Source organism: Dunckerocampus dactyliophorus, chromosome 2 (genome assembly GCF_027744805.1).
Source record: "Dunckerocampus dactyliophorus isolate RoL2022-P2 chromosome 2, RoL_Ddac_1.1, whole genome shotgun sequence".
Lineage (NCBI taxonomy): Eukaryota > Metazoa > Chordata > Actinopteri > Syngnathiformes > Syngnathidae > Dunckerocampus > Dunckerocampus dactyliophorus.
In genome coordinates, this window is record NC_072820.1 from 9,111,324 (window position 1) to 9,125,062 (window position 13,739).

General features: G+C 39.7%; 1 protein-coding gene across 3 annotated transcripts in view; it reads right to left on the minus strand.

The window, feature by feature from the left end:
• Positions 1–134: 134 nt before the first annotated feature.
• The window catches only part of LOC129173733 (homer protein homolog 3-like), a 29,405-nt gene continuing 15,800 nt past the window's right edge, over positions 135–13,739 (minus strand). Inside the window, exons 6-10 of one of the 3 annotated variants that reach the window (XM_054764831.1) lie at positions 10,115–10,227; positions 4,912–5,068; positions 3,795–3,902; positions 3,611–3,691; positions 135–1,174 (exon numbers count right to left, since the gene is read on the minus strand). In XM_054764831.1, the coding sequence (XP_054620806.1) occupies positions 989–1,174; positions 3,611–3,691; positions 3,795–3,902; positions 4,912–5,068; positions 10,115–10,227 (645 nt within the window). In that variant the 3' untranslated portion in view covers positions 135–988. Of the gene's footprint in view, positions 1,175–1,232; positions 1,379–3,610; positions 3,692–3,794; positions 3,903–4,911; positions 5,069–10,114; positions 10,249–13,739 lie in introns of those variants that run through there. The other 2 variants (XM_054764826.1, XM_054764840.1) reach the window with 2 other exon arrangements.

Consider the following 13,739-nt stretch of genomic DNA (forward strand, 5'->3'; position numbering starts at 1 on the left):
ATTAGAGTGTTGTGTTCTTTGATTTTATTTTTCATGACAACAGCTCAGTAACAATGTGTGAGAAACAACCGCCATGACTCTCCTTGAAATAGAACAGTAAGGCTTGATACATGTTGTACGATACAGGCTGCATGGTTTATTAGAAACACTCTGACAATCTGCTCTTCAATAGATGCACTGTTGACCCAAGACATGTCACCCTGTCCACCGATGGAGGTAACACGCAGAAGACGACAAGGCCTGAAGTATCCCTAAAGTCCTTGAAAGCGTCTCAGCTGAGGTCTAAGAAGATGTGGCGGGCGCTTTTAATAGGTATGTTTCTAATAATCAGTTAAACTTAAGCTGCACTATGCCTTATTGATAACTTCATTTGGAGAACACTTAATTGCTCTTATCTGGGCTTAGCATTTACCTTAATGTGAGTTCTAGCGCTAAAGAGGCATACAGGCTGCTGAAAGACCGTATCAGTGACTCTCAAAATGTTGATCTTTGGTGTCATCATTCACACATGTGCATCCGTGCCTCACCAAGAGCCTTTTTCCCCCCCCTCTTTTGATGATCATTTGTCTTATTGCGGTAATGTAATGCATGAAGCAATGCAGTAATAGTCCTGTGTGCTTGTGTTGACAAGGCAGTTCGTCATGTCTCATTTAGACTGCGTATGTGACACCACCACCAAGAAATACCGTAAAACAAGGCCTCTTATCAGTCAAAATAACAATGAGTATGCAGTTTTTTCAAATCCTAAAGTTGTACTACATGTAAAACTACAAGCACCGGTTGTCCTAAGTATGTAGCTTGCACTTGTAAGCAGTTACCTTGAAGTTATTGCATTGTTTCCCATGTAAGCAACGTGAAGCGCTACATCAGACAAGTACAACCACGTAGGCCAACATCTATACCGTGAGTCCTGCGGACAAGATGGTTCTTGTCCAGCTCCACCGTCATGTTTTTCATTTTCGTACTCCTCCTCCTGCGTTCTGACGCATTATTTATCGATGAGCTTCACGAGGCTCTGGCGGAGGTCATTGAGATCAAAGATCTTGATGTCTAGAATTTCGATGGCCCTCTGAAGCTCAGTGTCCAAGCGATCTCGTTCCTCCAGAGAGTTGCCCAAGTTTTGCTCCGTGTTCTGGATGCGTCGCTCCAACTCGGAATTACGCATCTCCACTTCCTGTAGAAAAACAGAAGCGGTCACAATAATGTCAAATCTTCTGCTGCAGGTATGATGGAAAGTCTAGTGTCATCCAGAACGACAGCCTTATGCTAATTTAACAATATTTTTATGATTGTATTTGTACATTGCAGTGATGTAGAACTATACATTGTTTATCAAATAATGAGACCCACCCCTCTTTTTGAAGAGTTGTCTTTGGAACTATAAAAGTCAAAATGCATATTTTTGTTATTAAATCATCAGGCATATTAAAATACAAAATGATACACAGTAACTGCTCGACACCCATTTAATGACGAGGCTTCCAATTGCCATTGTTTTGTGTGAGTGACTAGAAGAAAAGCTCTGGATCCTCTGGGGAGAAGTCGTTCGTCGCCACTTGTTGGTTTGCATGTCTTTGTGTGTATGTTTGCATGTTAGACCCCCAACATAAGACAAGACATAGGACTTTTATGTCTTCAGTCAGGGGTTGTCCAAACTGTTTCCACCAAGTGCCACATACTGAAAACTGAAAGGATGCAAGGGGTACTTTGATATTTTCTAAATGAACACATGTAGATGTTAGGGGTGTCTCGCCAGATTAAAAGGTGACGAGATTTCTCGTTTGGAGAAAAGCGTGTGAGAACAGTGGCAGCCAGAAGACAACCAAGTCACTGAACTATGGCATTGCTACTATGAATGATAATACAGTAATGTGGAAGTGGTACTGTGAAAGGCATTATTGGAAGCGTCCATTAAGTGCCAACGTACCTTGGTGTTGACAGCGTCAACATCAGCGAGTGACGTGTGGCTGTGTTTTCCGTCGGAGTTAAACAGTTGCTTGCCACTTGTTGATGTCCAAGCAGAGGCTGTAGTAATTCTACATTTGATCAATTTTACTTAAAGATTTGTCAGATCCACCCACATATGTTCAGACGTGTCCACACCCTTAATGCTTTTGGCTAAGCGCCAGCTTTGAAGCACCTGCGATCAACGGTTCCATTTCATAACACAACTAACGCGTAGAAGAGATCCACGTTGACAATTTAGCAACATGGTCGATATATTTAGCAAGTAATTGTGCGCGTTTAAGTGTTTCATGTCTCATGCATTTATTTGGTAACTAAATACAAGACAACAAAGGTGAAGCATCCGCTGAGCAAGCGCGCGAGGATAAGCCCCACCTCCATAACGCTGTGTAATGCACATCTCAAAGCTGTAAAAAAACTCAATGGAAGGACAGCAGGACAGCCCTGACGTAAGTAGATGAGAGAAAAAGAGTGAGCTCTATTACTATATTATGATGATATATTAACCCCGCCTCTCGTCTGAAGTCAGCTGGGATAGGCTCCAGCATATCTGCGACCCGAGTGAGGATAAGCGGCATAGAAAACGGATGTATGGATGGATGATATATTATCATAAAAATGGTTTATTTGGTCTCAAATGTTGACACTAATATCCTTGAGTGTCAACTTCTGGGACAATAAACATTTCAAAATGGACCTGCATTGTTTTTTGACTTGGTTAAATAAGTTTGTTTGTCCAGTCATATTTTTGCATTGTACTTGTCTTAAAATGAATGTTAAAATCTCAATTTGAAGAAAAAAAATGCATCTCAGCTTTGTGATATAGGTAAAAAAAACGTATTATTCATATGAACTTGAGTCTTTGCTCTGTTTTCTCATTTTTCCTGTTTTCCCCCAAATATTTCAACATTTTTCTCAAATAATTGTAAGTTTTGTTTTCATAATATTATGACTGTATTTCCATAATATTAGAAATTTTTCTCCAAGGACAAATTTTTTTTTTCTTTTAATATTTCAACTCTATACTACTAAAATGCAGTTTTTTGAGTTCATTCTCATAAAATATCAATTTTTTCCGATTAGAGTACAACTTTTTTTCTCTTAATATTTTGACTTTATTCTCGTAAAATTACAGCTGGTTTTTTTAAATTCTTTTTTTTTTTTAGTTCCAACTTTCTTTTTGTACAATTTGTTCTCATAATTTTGACTTTACTCCCATTTATATTTTATTTTCGCCATATTAGAACTTTTTTCTGCAACCTAATTTTGTAATATTTGTTTTTGTTTGTCATAATATTACAACTTGAAAAAATAACGTCTTCTTTCTTTAATATTTTGACTTTATGGTACTAAAATGATTTGTCCTCATAATACCACTTATTCTTGTAAAAATTATACCTTTTTCATTAGATTACAACTTTTTTTTTTCATATTTTGACTTTCTTCTTGTAAAATTACTGCGGATATTTCCATTTTTGCTGTTTTTTTTTTTGTGTTTTTGTTCAATTGTATTTTTAGGGTGTGCCGCGAGCCAATAAAAAAACAGAAGCGGGCTGCAAATGGCCCCTTCGGGCCGCATTTTGGACATCACTGCTGTACATGATCCTAATTACCAATTGGCTGTAGTGTCTTTAGTCACGCTTACCCGTAATCTGTGTATAGCCTGATCTCTCTCACGCTCCATGTCGTGGTATTCTGACTTTTTGCTTTGCAAAATGTGAATTTCCTGCAAAAAAATGTCCACATGTATTTACATATACAACATATTAATCTACAAGCATATTAATATGTTGTTGTCATATACTGTATAGGTAAGTAAGTGTACGGACCTCGTCTTTGGCCTTTAAAAGAGCCTCCAGCTCCTCCAGGGACTGAGTCAGTTCATCCTTCAGCAGGTCACTGGGGCCGTGACCCCCATGGGCCTCAAGGTCAGCCACCTTCCAACACACACGTATGTTAAACTAAGTTGAAAATGTATGTTTTTCTGTTGATAAAAATGAATTTGGAATTTGACTTTTCACACAGTGAGATACTTGAATATATTTGCACATCACTTCCTACTTCTACTTGCACGTTAAAGAATGAAAAGTTGTGATCAACAGGGATTTAAGTGCACCAAAATCCACCTTTTTAAAGCACATGGCATTATTTTCAAATCAAAAGTGTGCTTGAGAGCAGCAGCAAAAGGAAGTAAGGGGGGGGATGAGCAGATGCCATCTCCCTCTGGTGATCTCTTTTTTCCCCTCCTAAGTGGGCCAGTGAAAGTAGGATATGGCTGTCCTACAAACTCCTCTTACTCTTGCACCACCACAGAGACATGAGCCATTTTCAGCCACCTGGCCGCCCGTCCTGAGATGGAGCTAAACGAATTCGGACCAACGAGTGCGTCTCACTCAACTAAAATCAGCTTTTAAAAGGCCTGAAATTGCTGGCAGATGCTGGAAATGACGGAGTAGAGGATCAGTACTGTGGAGCTGAGCTTTAATAGAAAGGTATCACATTTTGTTAAGCCTTTATTGATGGGGGAGGGGGGTGGAACATGAATGGTGATTAAAATTGTCAAGTCAAATCTACAGTGACTTGTAGTGAAACGTGACACAAACGAGCACATGCAGTAAAAGTATTGTTTTAGCAGGGCTATGACTATATAGCATGGAACTCCATTGAATGTATTCGTTAGGTAGCAGGCTACTTCCTGCATGGACTGTTCACTGATGCTGCAGTGATATTTTTTTTTTTTTTGCAGTGGTGTTGAACTGCACTGCATCACGCTGACGGCTCGCTCTTGTATTTTGGTCACCTTATTTAGCACCTTCAAAAGCAAACGACATCCAGTCAAAGTCCATCACATGACATTACATCATGGTTGACCTCCTTAGCGTGAAAGACTCCCTCATGCGGCCTAGGGACGGTGACCTTCAGATGTTTTTTTTTTTTTTAACTGACCTGTTCTCTGAGCCTTTCTGTCTCCTCCTGATACGCTACCAGCTGTTTCTTCCACTGCTCCACGTTCGCGTTGGCCTCGTGCAACGCCGCCACTAACTTGGAGTTGCTGTCCTGCAGCGTGAAGAGCTCCGCCTCTAGGTTCATCTCGCAGATAGACCTGAAGGCAAAACACGGTGGAATGAAAATAGCTTGAAGATGATGACATTTGCCTTAAAAGCCATTTCACCTGGTTGTCCTCACGTTCACCATCATACAGGTGGAGAAACAATCAATTACTGCGGCGAGCTCATTTCTTTCACATAACTTTGCAAATCGCAATTAAACCACGACATGAAAATCTGGTCGATACTCGCTGGGAACACAGCTTGTAAAATCAATGTACCGTAAGCGGCAATGGACTGCAAGCTCAAATGGGACCAGAAAAAACGGATTCTGCACTTTTGTGCGGTGCAGCATCTCTTTGATGGCATTTGGGTAGTTCTCATATGCAAACGTGATCGTATTCCTTTTCTGTTTGTGGAACCGTAATCAAGAGACTAGAAGTTGCAATTCCTAGAACTGGTGGGTATGCTGAGAGATACTGTTGTCAAGTCAAAATACCAAAGAAACTGGACTTAGACCGGCAGACCAGGATGAGGGGTGAAACATCTTCAAGAAAACCAAGCTCGTCCAGTTGCTCTGATTGAACTCCTCAAATAAACAAAAAGTACAATTCAAAACATTTGAAACATACAAATTGAACTCTTCTGTCTGATTTTCCGAGGTCCATTTCTTCTGTAGACCACCCCTCTACCTGGATCAATAGAACCGTACCTGCAAGTCTTCATTGTGGACGGAATTTTTCCACGCAACACAAGAGACTCTCGGCATACATAAAGGCTATCTAGCTTTGTGTCGGATGGACGGCACGTCAAGTTCACAATCGATGTCCTTCCCTTCCTTCTCTCAAGCTTAGCCAAATCATCCATAAACATGGCACGTAGCTCATGGTGGCGTAGCAAGCAAATAGCACAGACGCCAGCAAGTGAGCCTACGCCACTTCCCATGTATTTACTTAAATGTATAAAAATCCAAGGGTGGTGAAGATGTTTACTGGCACGCATGCTTTTAAGGCCTTTGATTTAGATTAGGAAGGACAAAATAATACCTAAATGTGGATTTGTGAGAAACATTTCATTTTGATTTTTTTAAATTTCACTTTACTTTGTTAGGATGTACGTAAAGAAGATTTATTTATTAATAAATAAAAGTTCAGTTTGATACATTTATAAATAAATGTATAAAACTTATTTATTTTATTTATGTTATTATAATTGAGTACAAAATAATAAAACAAATATGAAAATGTTATACTCAGGTGACAATGGATATGCACTAAAGCCCTGGCAACTTACGCAATTTTTAAATCACTTGTATATTGGCCGAAAGCCAACAAGTAACGTTAGCTTATTCGATCATATGCATGTTTGTCACACTTTAATGTTTCACCGTTAAACAAGCTTAAATATTAGCCAATGACAACACAACTGGACACAAAATGCAGTTTTTAAATGAAACTTATTATTGTTGATGGAGGGAAAAAAATCCAAACCTACATGGCTTTGTGTGGAAAAGTGATTGCCCCACATAATTTAACTCAGATTAATTGAGATCTATCAGTCTGGAAAAGGTTGTAAAGCCATTTCTAAAGCTTTGGGACTCCAGCAAACCACAGTGAGAGCCATTATCCACAAATGGCGAATACATGGAACAATGGTGAACCTTCCCAGGAGTGGCGGGCCAACCAAAATGACTCCAAGAGCACAGCAACGACTCATCCAAGAGGTCACAAAAGACCCCACAACAATATCCAAAGAACTACAGGCCTCGGTTAAGGTCAGTTTCCATGACTCCACCATAAGAAAGACTCTGGGCAAAAACAGCCTGCAAGGCAGAGTTCCAAGACGAAAACCACTGCTGAACACAAAACATTAATGTTGATGATCCCTAAGACCTTTGGGAGAATACTCTGATGAATAGTCTGATGAGCCAAAAGCTGAACTTTTTGGGTGTGTGTCCCATTACATTTGGTTTAAAAGTAATACTGCATTTCAGAAAGAGAACATCATACCTACAGTAAAGTATGGTGGTGGTAGTGTGATGGTAACTTCAGGACTTGGAAGACTTGCTGTGATAAATGAAACAATGAATTCTACTGTACAAAAAATCCTGAAGGAGAATGTCCAGCTATCTGTTAGTGACCTCAAGTTTAAATGATCTTGGGTTCCACAGCAGGACAATGATCCAAAACACACCAGCAAGTCCACCTCTGAATGGCTGAAGAAAAACAAAATGAAGAATGAATCCTATTGAGATGCTGTGGCATGACCTTAAAAAGGTGGTTCATGCTGGAAAACCCTCCAATGTGGCTGAATTATAACAATTCCGCAAAGATGAGTGGGCCAAAATTCCTCCACAGCGCTGTAAGAGACTCATTGCAAGTTATCACAAACGCTTGATTGCAGTTGTTGCTGCTAAGGGTGGCCCAACCAGTTATTAGGTTTAGGGGGCAGTCACTCTTTCACACAGGGCCATGTAGGTTTGTATTTTTTTCTCCCTTAATAATAAAAAGTTTCATCCAAAAACTGCATTTAGTGTTCAGTTGTGTTGTCACTGACTAATATTTAAATTTGTTTGATGATCTGAAACATTTAAGTGTGACAAACATGCAAAAAAAAAAATCAGGAAGGGGTCAAACACTTTTTCACACCGCTGTACATTCCATAATGTGGTGTACATAAAGTAATGCTATAGTTTCATACCTTTGTCTTTGGCCACTTTCTCTTCTTCTTTCTAAATTATGCAACCAATGGCTTTGATGACGTCTGAGCAGCATACAGGTGCGCGTGTCCCACCTGTAGAGGGCGCCCATCTGCCACACATCCTGACTTGATGAGGAAATGAGCTGAGCACAAATAACTAGTTGTTTTTTTCTTTCCCCCTTGTGGTGCACCCAAGAGAATGCCGCCCTGGGCAGTTGTCCATATGACTCATAGTTAGAACCGCCACTGCCGTCCAGGGTTCTCGTCTCAGAACTCGTCGAATTCACAGCCTCTGTTACCTTCTGCTATTCTATTTGCTTTGTTTTGTGTGCGCCCGAACTTCCAAATGGTACATATTTTCATTTTTTTATTTGTTCCACCATTACTTCCATTTCACAATCTGTCAAATTGCGCGTCTTCTTTTTCAGTTTTTTTTGCTTGCTTCCGTCATCTCGACTCAAAACCTAACAAAATCCTGTCCCTTTATATGCAAAAAAATGTAATTGTGGGTGTGTGTTGGGAGACATCCATTGTGAATGGCACGGCCAGAAGACTCGTACCACGTGCACACAATTTCAAGATGACTGATGTGTATGAAGGAAAAGCACATGGGAATAGGCTCACGTGGAGCTTTATACATCAGACTGTTTCCCGTTCTGTGAGTACACAGATTTCTACACATAAAGAATTTGATCAATTTTGGCAAGAAAACAGCTCCGCAACCCACCAGTTAATAACGTGTTTCAAGGCTTGGACAAGCATACATTGGGTGTAAAAAAAAACAGGTAATTAAAAGTAAAAAGATCAATTCGGACCATTTGGAATCTTTATAAACCATTAGGCATGAGATACTGCAGGTAAGCTAAGCTAGTTATTTACTGCAATGAATATCTGTTGCATGTACAGTCTGTCACAGAAGTGAGTACACTGCTCACATTTCAGCAAATTTGTAACAGTATATAGTAACACGTGTGTGTGTGTATATATATATATAGGGACATAGCTATTGAAATGAAAACTGCTACACAAGCTGGACACTGACTACTCAAAAGGATACGACACATTCTCCGAACCTGCAGAGATCTTTACAAGGATCTTATATTCTTTGCATATTTTGAAATAGTTAGAAATAGAAATTCCTGTAATTGTTACATTAATGAGGTCTAGTGGTGATGAAATTAATCTTGAATAACATTTGTTTTTTTCTTAATTGATGATTTAATCCTGGAAATGGTGGGAAAAGGGGACACAAACACCTGACAGGAATATCATGGTTTTATTAAGTGACCTGTGATATGAATGGTAATTGTATCCTGTAAAATCAGTTGCAGTGGAAGTCATTATTGATGTGCTGTTTGCAAACTACGCACACAATTTCAGCTGCTCAGATAATCTTGACCAACTACAGGAAACCCAATAACAAGCGTCACCTTTTGCGTCGTCCGACATCACGCCTCTTAATTAGTGTGGGAAGCGCCTTGAACGCCTTCTGTTTTGCTTCTAACAAGCACCCGCTGCAAAGCGAGAGGCTAGGCTATAGTTAAAATGTTAAGTTAAAATGATGCAATTATATCTTTAAAAATCACGTGGTGTCCAATCATCACGCCTGTTATCACTGATTTAAATCTTTTGTGAGTGAAAGGTTTTATTTGCCCCTATTTTTCATGACCAATGTACAGTTCTCTTTTTACATGTTTTTTTTAATGATGCGTTGGTGCAAAAATTGCGCACGCTTTGCGTGCACCTCGACTTTAAATTTCAACTCCATTGTCAGGTTTTTAGTCACCAGGTTCGGAGAATGTGTCCTATACAAATTTTATTTCAATAGTCTTGTCCCTTGAGAAGATATACCGTTATAAAATGTCTTCTGAAATGTGAGGGGTGTACTCACCTTTGTAAGTAAGAGTATAGAAAGTACAACTGAAGAGTAAACGTTTACAAATTTGCAAAGGTATCACATGTTGAACCAATCTCATTTATGTGGAAGACAAATGCTAAATACCGCACAGATAGTGAAAAGGTACACAAAAAGGAGTGTATTCTACAGTATATGCGTTTTTGGTGAAATGTACACTGAACAAACCCACTCGTAAAAATAAAAAAATAAAAAGTAAATTAAAAAGTATGGCCTGAAATTAGGTGTGGTATTTTTTGAAATCCAACTTGCTTGTCCAAGGTCATCATCAGCGTCCGCTGTTTCAAAAGTTGAATTTCCTCTTGTTTCTTTTGATCAGGAGCAAAAAGCCGAGCCAATAGAAAGTTGACTTTCAGACTGCTTCAAGCAAATGACCAAACAGAAACTAAACTATCATCTCTTCCATAAATCATGAATCATTTCTTCCTTTTTCATGGGAATAAGATTGGACTCCTTGAAGTCAAATGTGTGTGTTTTTGTGCGTTACCCCTCAGACAGCATCTTCTTGATGCGCTCCTTCTCAGACGACAGTGTGATGTCGGCACTTTGACTGCGGAACAGCTTGTCCTCTGGCCCGTTCACACACATGACTGGAGGAGACTGGAGGTCATCGGAGAGGTCCTGAGGAACACATCAGTAAATGCACTCTCCTAACAAACCCACACGCATGCATCTCACAACACCAAACACACAAGATGGCAGAGACAAAAACAGACTTTTTCACCATGATGTGAGCTCTACAGGTTAGCTCTTATTCCCAGTGGTCTTTAAACGCACCATAGTTATGTGCACCAAGACAAAGTGGAAATTCTTCTTTCACCTCATCGTTGTTCCCAAATGCCGTTGTTGGGTGTGAATGCATAAAGGTGAGCTTGGATGACTTTATTATGCGTGTGTGGAGTGCTCATGTTCGCATTTATTCAATGTCAAGTTAATTCATGCTAGCACACCGGCTGCCACCCACGCATCAAAAACACGATGTGATCTTCTCTCTGGAAGACAAACTCCAGGCTGGTACCGATGGTGAGTCTGCATTCATTTTGTGTGTTTAATTTGATGTTGTTGGAAGCTACTTTTCTGAGACTTTTGTCAGACAACATGTAATGCGCAGCGCTTTTAGTGTGAATGCCGGAAGTGTGTTGTTGGTAGTCGTTTTTCCTTCACGTTAAGCTTTCACAGCGTCAGTGGTCGTCTTAACAAGACCCTCAGTTATATATTGTGTTTTCTACACAACACATAAATAAAAAGCATTACATTACTGACATGCACACATAAAACTTGTGTATTTCTAATGTCAGCAAATGCTAGTGTGAAAATACTCACCTGTGAGAACTAGAGGTGACATCCACGAGGTAGTAAAAAAAAAAAAACAGATAAAGAAACATCAGTCAGTGCTGCATAGTTTGGGTGAACACTATTTCAAAAATCAAGTTGCTGACTCACTGTCCGTGCATTTTTTATTCAGCGTGACTGCTAAATAACCTGCCATGGGGCAAAAGAAAGTTGCATGTGCCAGCACACTGATAAAGAAGGTGAGAAACACTATTGAATTTGATCTCACCAAGATGTACGGGAAGTCCACATAAACAATAGCTTCCATCCATACATGATTTGTATGCATTTTGCATTGTTTTCTGCATGTAAAACTGTAATTATTCGCTATAAAATGTAATTTTGGGTTAATATTTTGGATTGTCTGGAGCAGATTAATTAGAGTTTGTATTTATTATTTATTTACATTATTTATTTAAAACAATTCTTCAGTTTTTATACCTACAATTGTGAACATTAGAGGTGAGCGGATCGATCCACATATTGATATTATCGAGGTATCGGTTTATTTTCACAAATATCTGAGTTTTTTTTTGTGTAGTTCAAATATATAGCGTATGTGTATACAGTCATCCCTCGTTTATCGCGGTAAATTGGTTCCAGACCCGACAGAAAATTTGTAGTATCGCCCACCCCTAGTCTCTTATGTTGGAAGCTGAAAAAGCCAAGCCAAGTCATTTTAGTGTTTATTTGAGTGTTGCAAAGTTAGTAGAAGCACTGAACACAACTCTAAACAGTAACATTAGCCTTAAGTGAGGGCACACTTATTCCTAATTGATTTTGGTCGCTGAGCGCTGACAGTGTATGAGTGTGAGGCCTGAAGAGGAAGCAGCTGATGCTGAGCAGCATGGGATAATTTTACCATCGTCCTACATTCCTCACTGTCGCTCCCCTCTGAGATAAGCGACCCAGTTCATCTTTCTTTCCCCCTGCTTCATCCCTCCTTCCGTTCTATTGCAGCAGTCCTGTCTAATAACTGGACACAGGTGCGTTCAACTATTCTTGGCCTGTGCTGGCAATATTGCCTCATTCCCGAGCTACCCGAAGTACGCTCGTGGCTGCAATATCTATATATCTATATCTATATCTACCCCTGCACAATGCTTTTGGAAATGCTTTTGTTTTTACACTCCCGTAATAAACATAGCGTGTTGTTCCATAAATGTCAGATTTCTGCAGTTTATTTTCTGTAAATGGAAATGGATCAACTACGCTCATAATAAGGTTTCACACTGGAATGCATTAGAGCATCCGTGGAATATCTTGCAGCCTACCTTATGGTTATCTACAACCATGCATTAATACACTGTTCAAAAACTAAAGGGAACACTGAAGTAACACATCCTAGATCAGAATGAATGAAATATTCTTATTAAATACTCTGTTCTTTGCATAGTTCAATGTGCTGACAACAAAATCACACAAAAATTAACAATGGAAATCAAATATATTAACCCATGGAGGTCTGGATTTGGAGTTACACTCAAAATTAAGGTGGAAAAACACACTACAGGCTGATCCAACTTTGATGTAATGTCCTTAAAGTAAGTCAAAATGAGGCTCAGTAGTGTGTGTGGCCTCCACGTGCCTGTATGGCCTCCCTACAACGCCTTGGCATGCTCCTGATTAGGTGGCGGATGGTCTCCTTGGGGGGCATCAAGGAAAAGCGGCCGGTGTCGATTGTGTACTCTTACTAATACCGGATCTTGCTAGTATGGCACTGACATCAATGTCTGTGTAAATTCATGTAAACTTACCTGATGTTTACTCTGGCGCCAACAAGTTCCCATGCCGCTGCTTTTGTTTTTTAATATGTCTACTTTTTTAGAAATGTAAATAGTATTTTTTTTTCCCTCCACATTTACCTGCGAGAGCGTACTGAATAGCATCCTGTCCACTCACTGGTCTGTCAATGAAACTCCCGCCGACTGGTCCTCGTCTGTGCAACAGCGATTAAAAGTTGAAAACATTTTTCAACTTTCTGGGATCGACTCTTCTTCCTTGTATTTTGCAAACATCAACTGCTTGTATTGTTTCTTGAATTTGCTCATCTTGGTTGTTGGTTGTCATTGTTTGAGTTCCTTACTCAATCCGTTCCATAATTTCATTCCACATACAGAAATGCTGTGGGTTTTTAGCCTTGTTCTCCCATACAGTGTTTCAAGTTGAGTTTTTCCCTGAGATCATATTTCTCCTCTCTTGTAGAAAAGTATTGTATGACAGTTTTGGGTAATAGGTTATTGTTAGCTTTATGCATTATTTTAGCGCTTTGAAAATGTACTAAGGGCCGCACGGTGGTCTAGTAGTTAGCATGTTGACCACGCAGTCACAGTCTGGAGATCAGGAAGACCTGGGTTCGATTCTCCATTGGGCATCTCTGTGTGGAGTTTGCATGTTCTCCCCGTGGGTGTGTGGGTTTTCTCCGGGTACTCCGGTTTCATTCCAAAAACATGCATTTTAGGTTAATTGGAGACACTAAATTGTCCATAGGTATGAATGTGAGTGTGAATGGTTGTCTACTGTATATGTGCCCTGCGATTGGTTGGCGACCAGTCCAAGGTGTACTCTGAAGTCCCGCATGCCCCCGCCACCCTAATGAGGAGAAGCGGCATGGAAAATGTACTAAATCAGCAAATTTTAATATTTGTGAAAAATAAGGGATTTGTATGTTCTCTATACGCGGCATTATGAATTACCCTCCAGTATTTCTCCCCAGATTATGTTGTATATTTTTGATGATGGTATTTTTTAATCTATTATGATCCCCAGAAATGTATTTC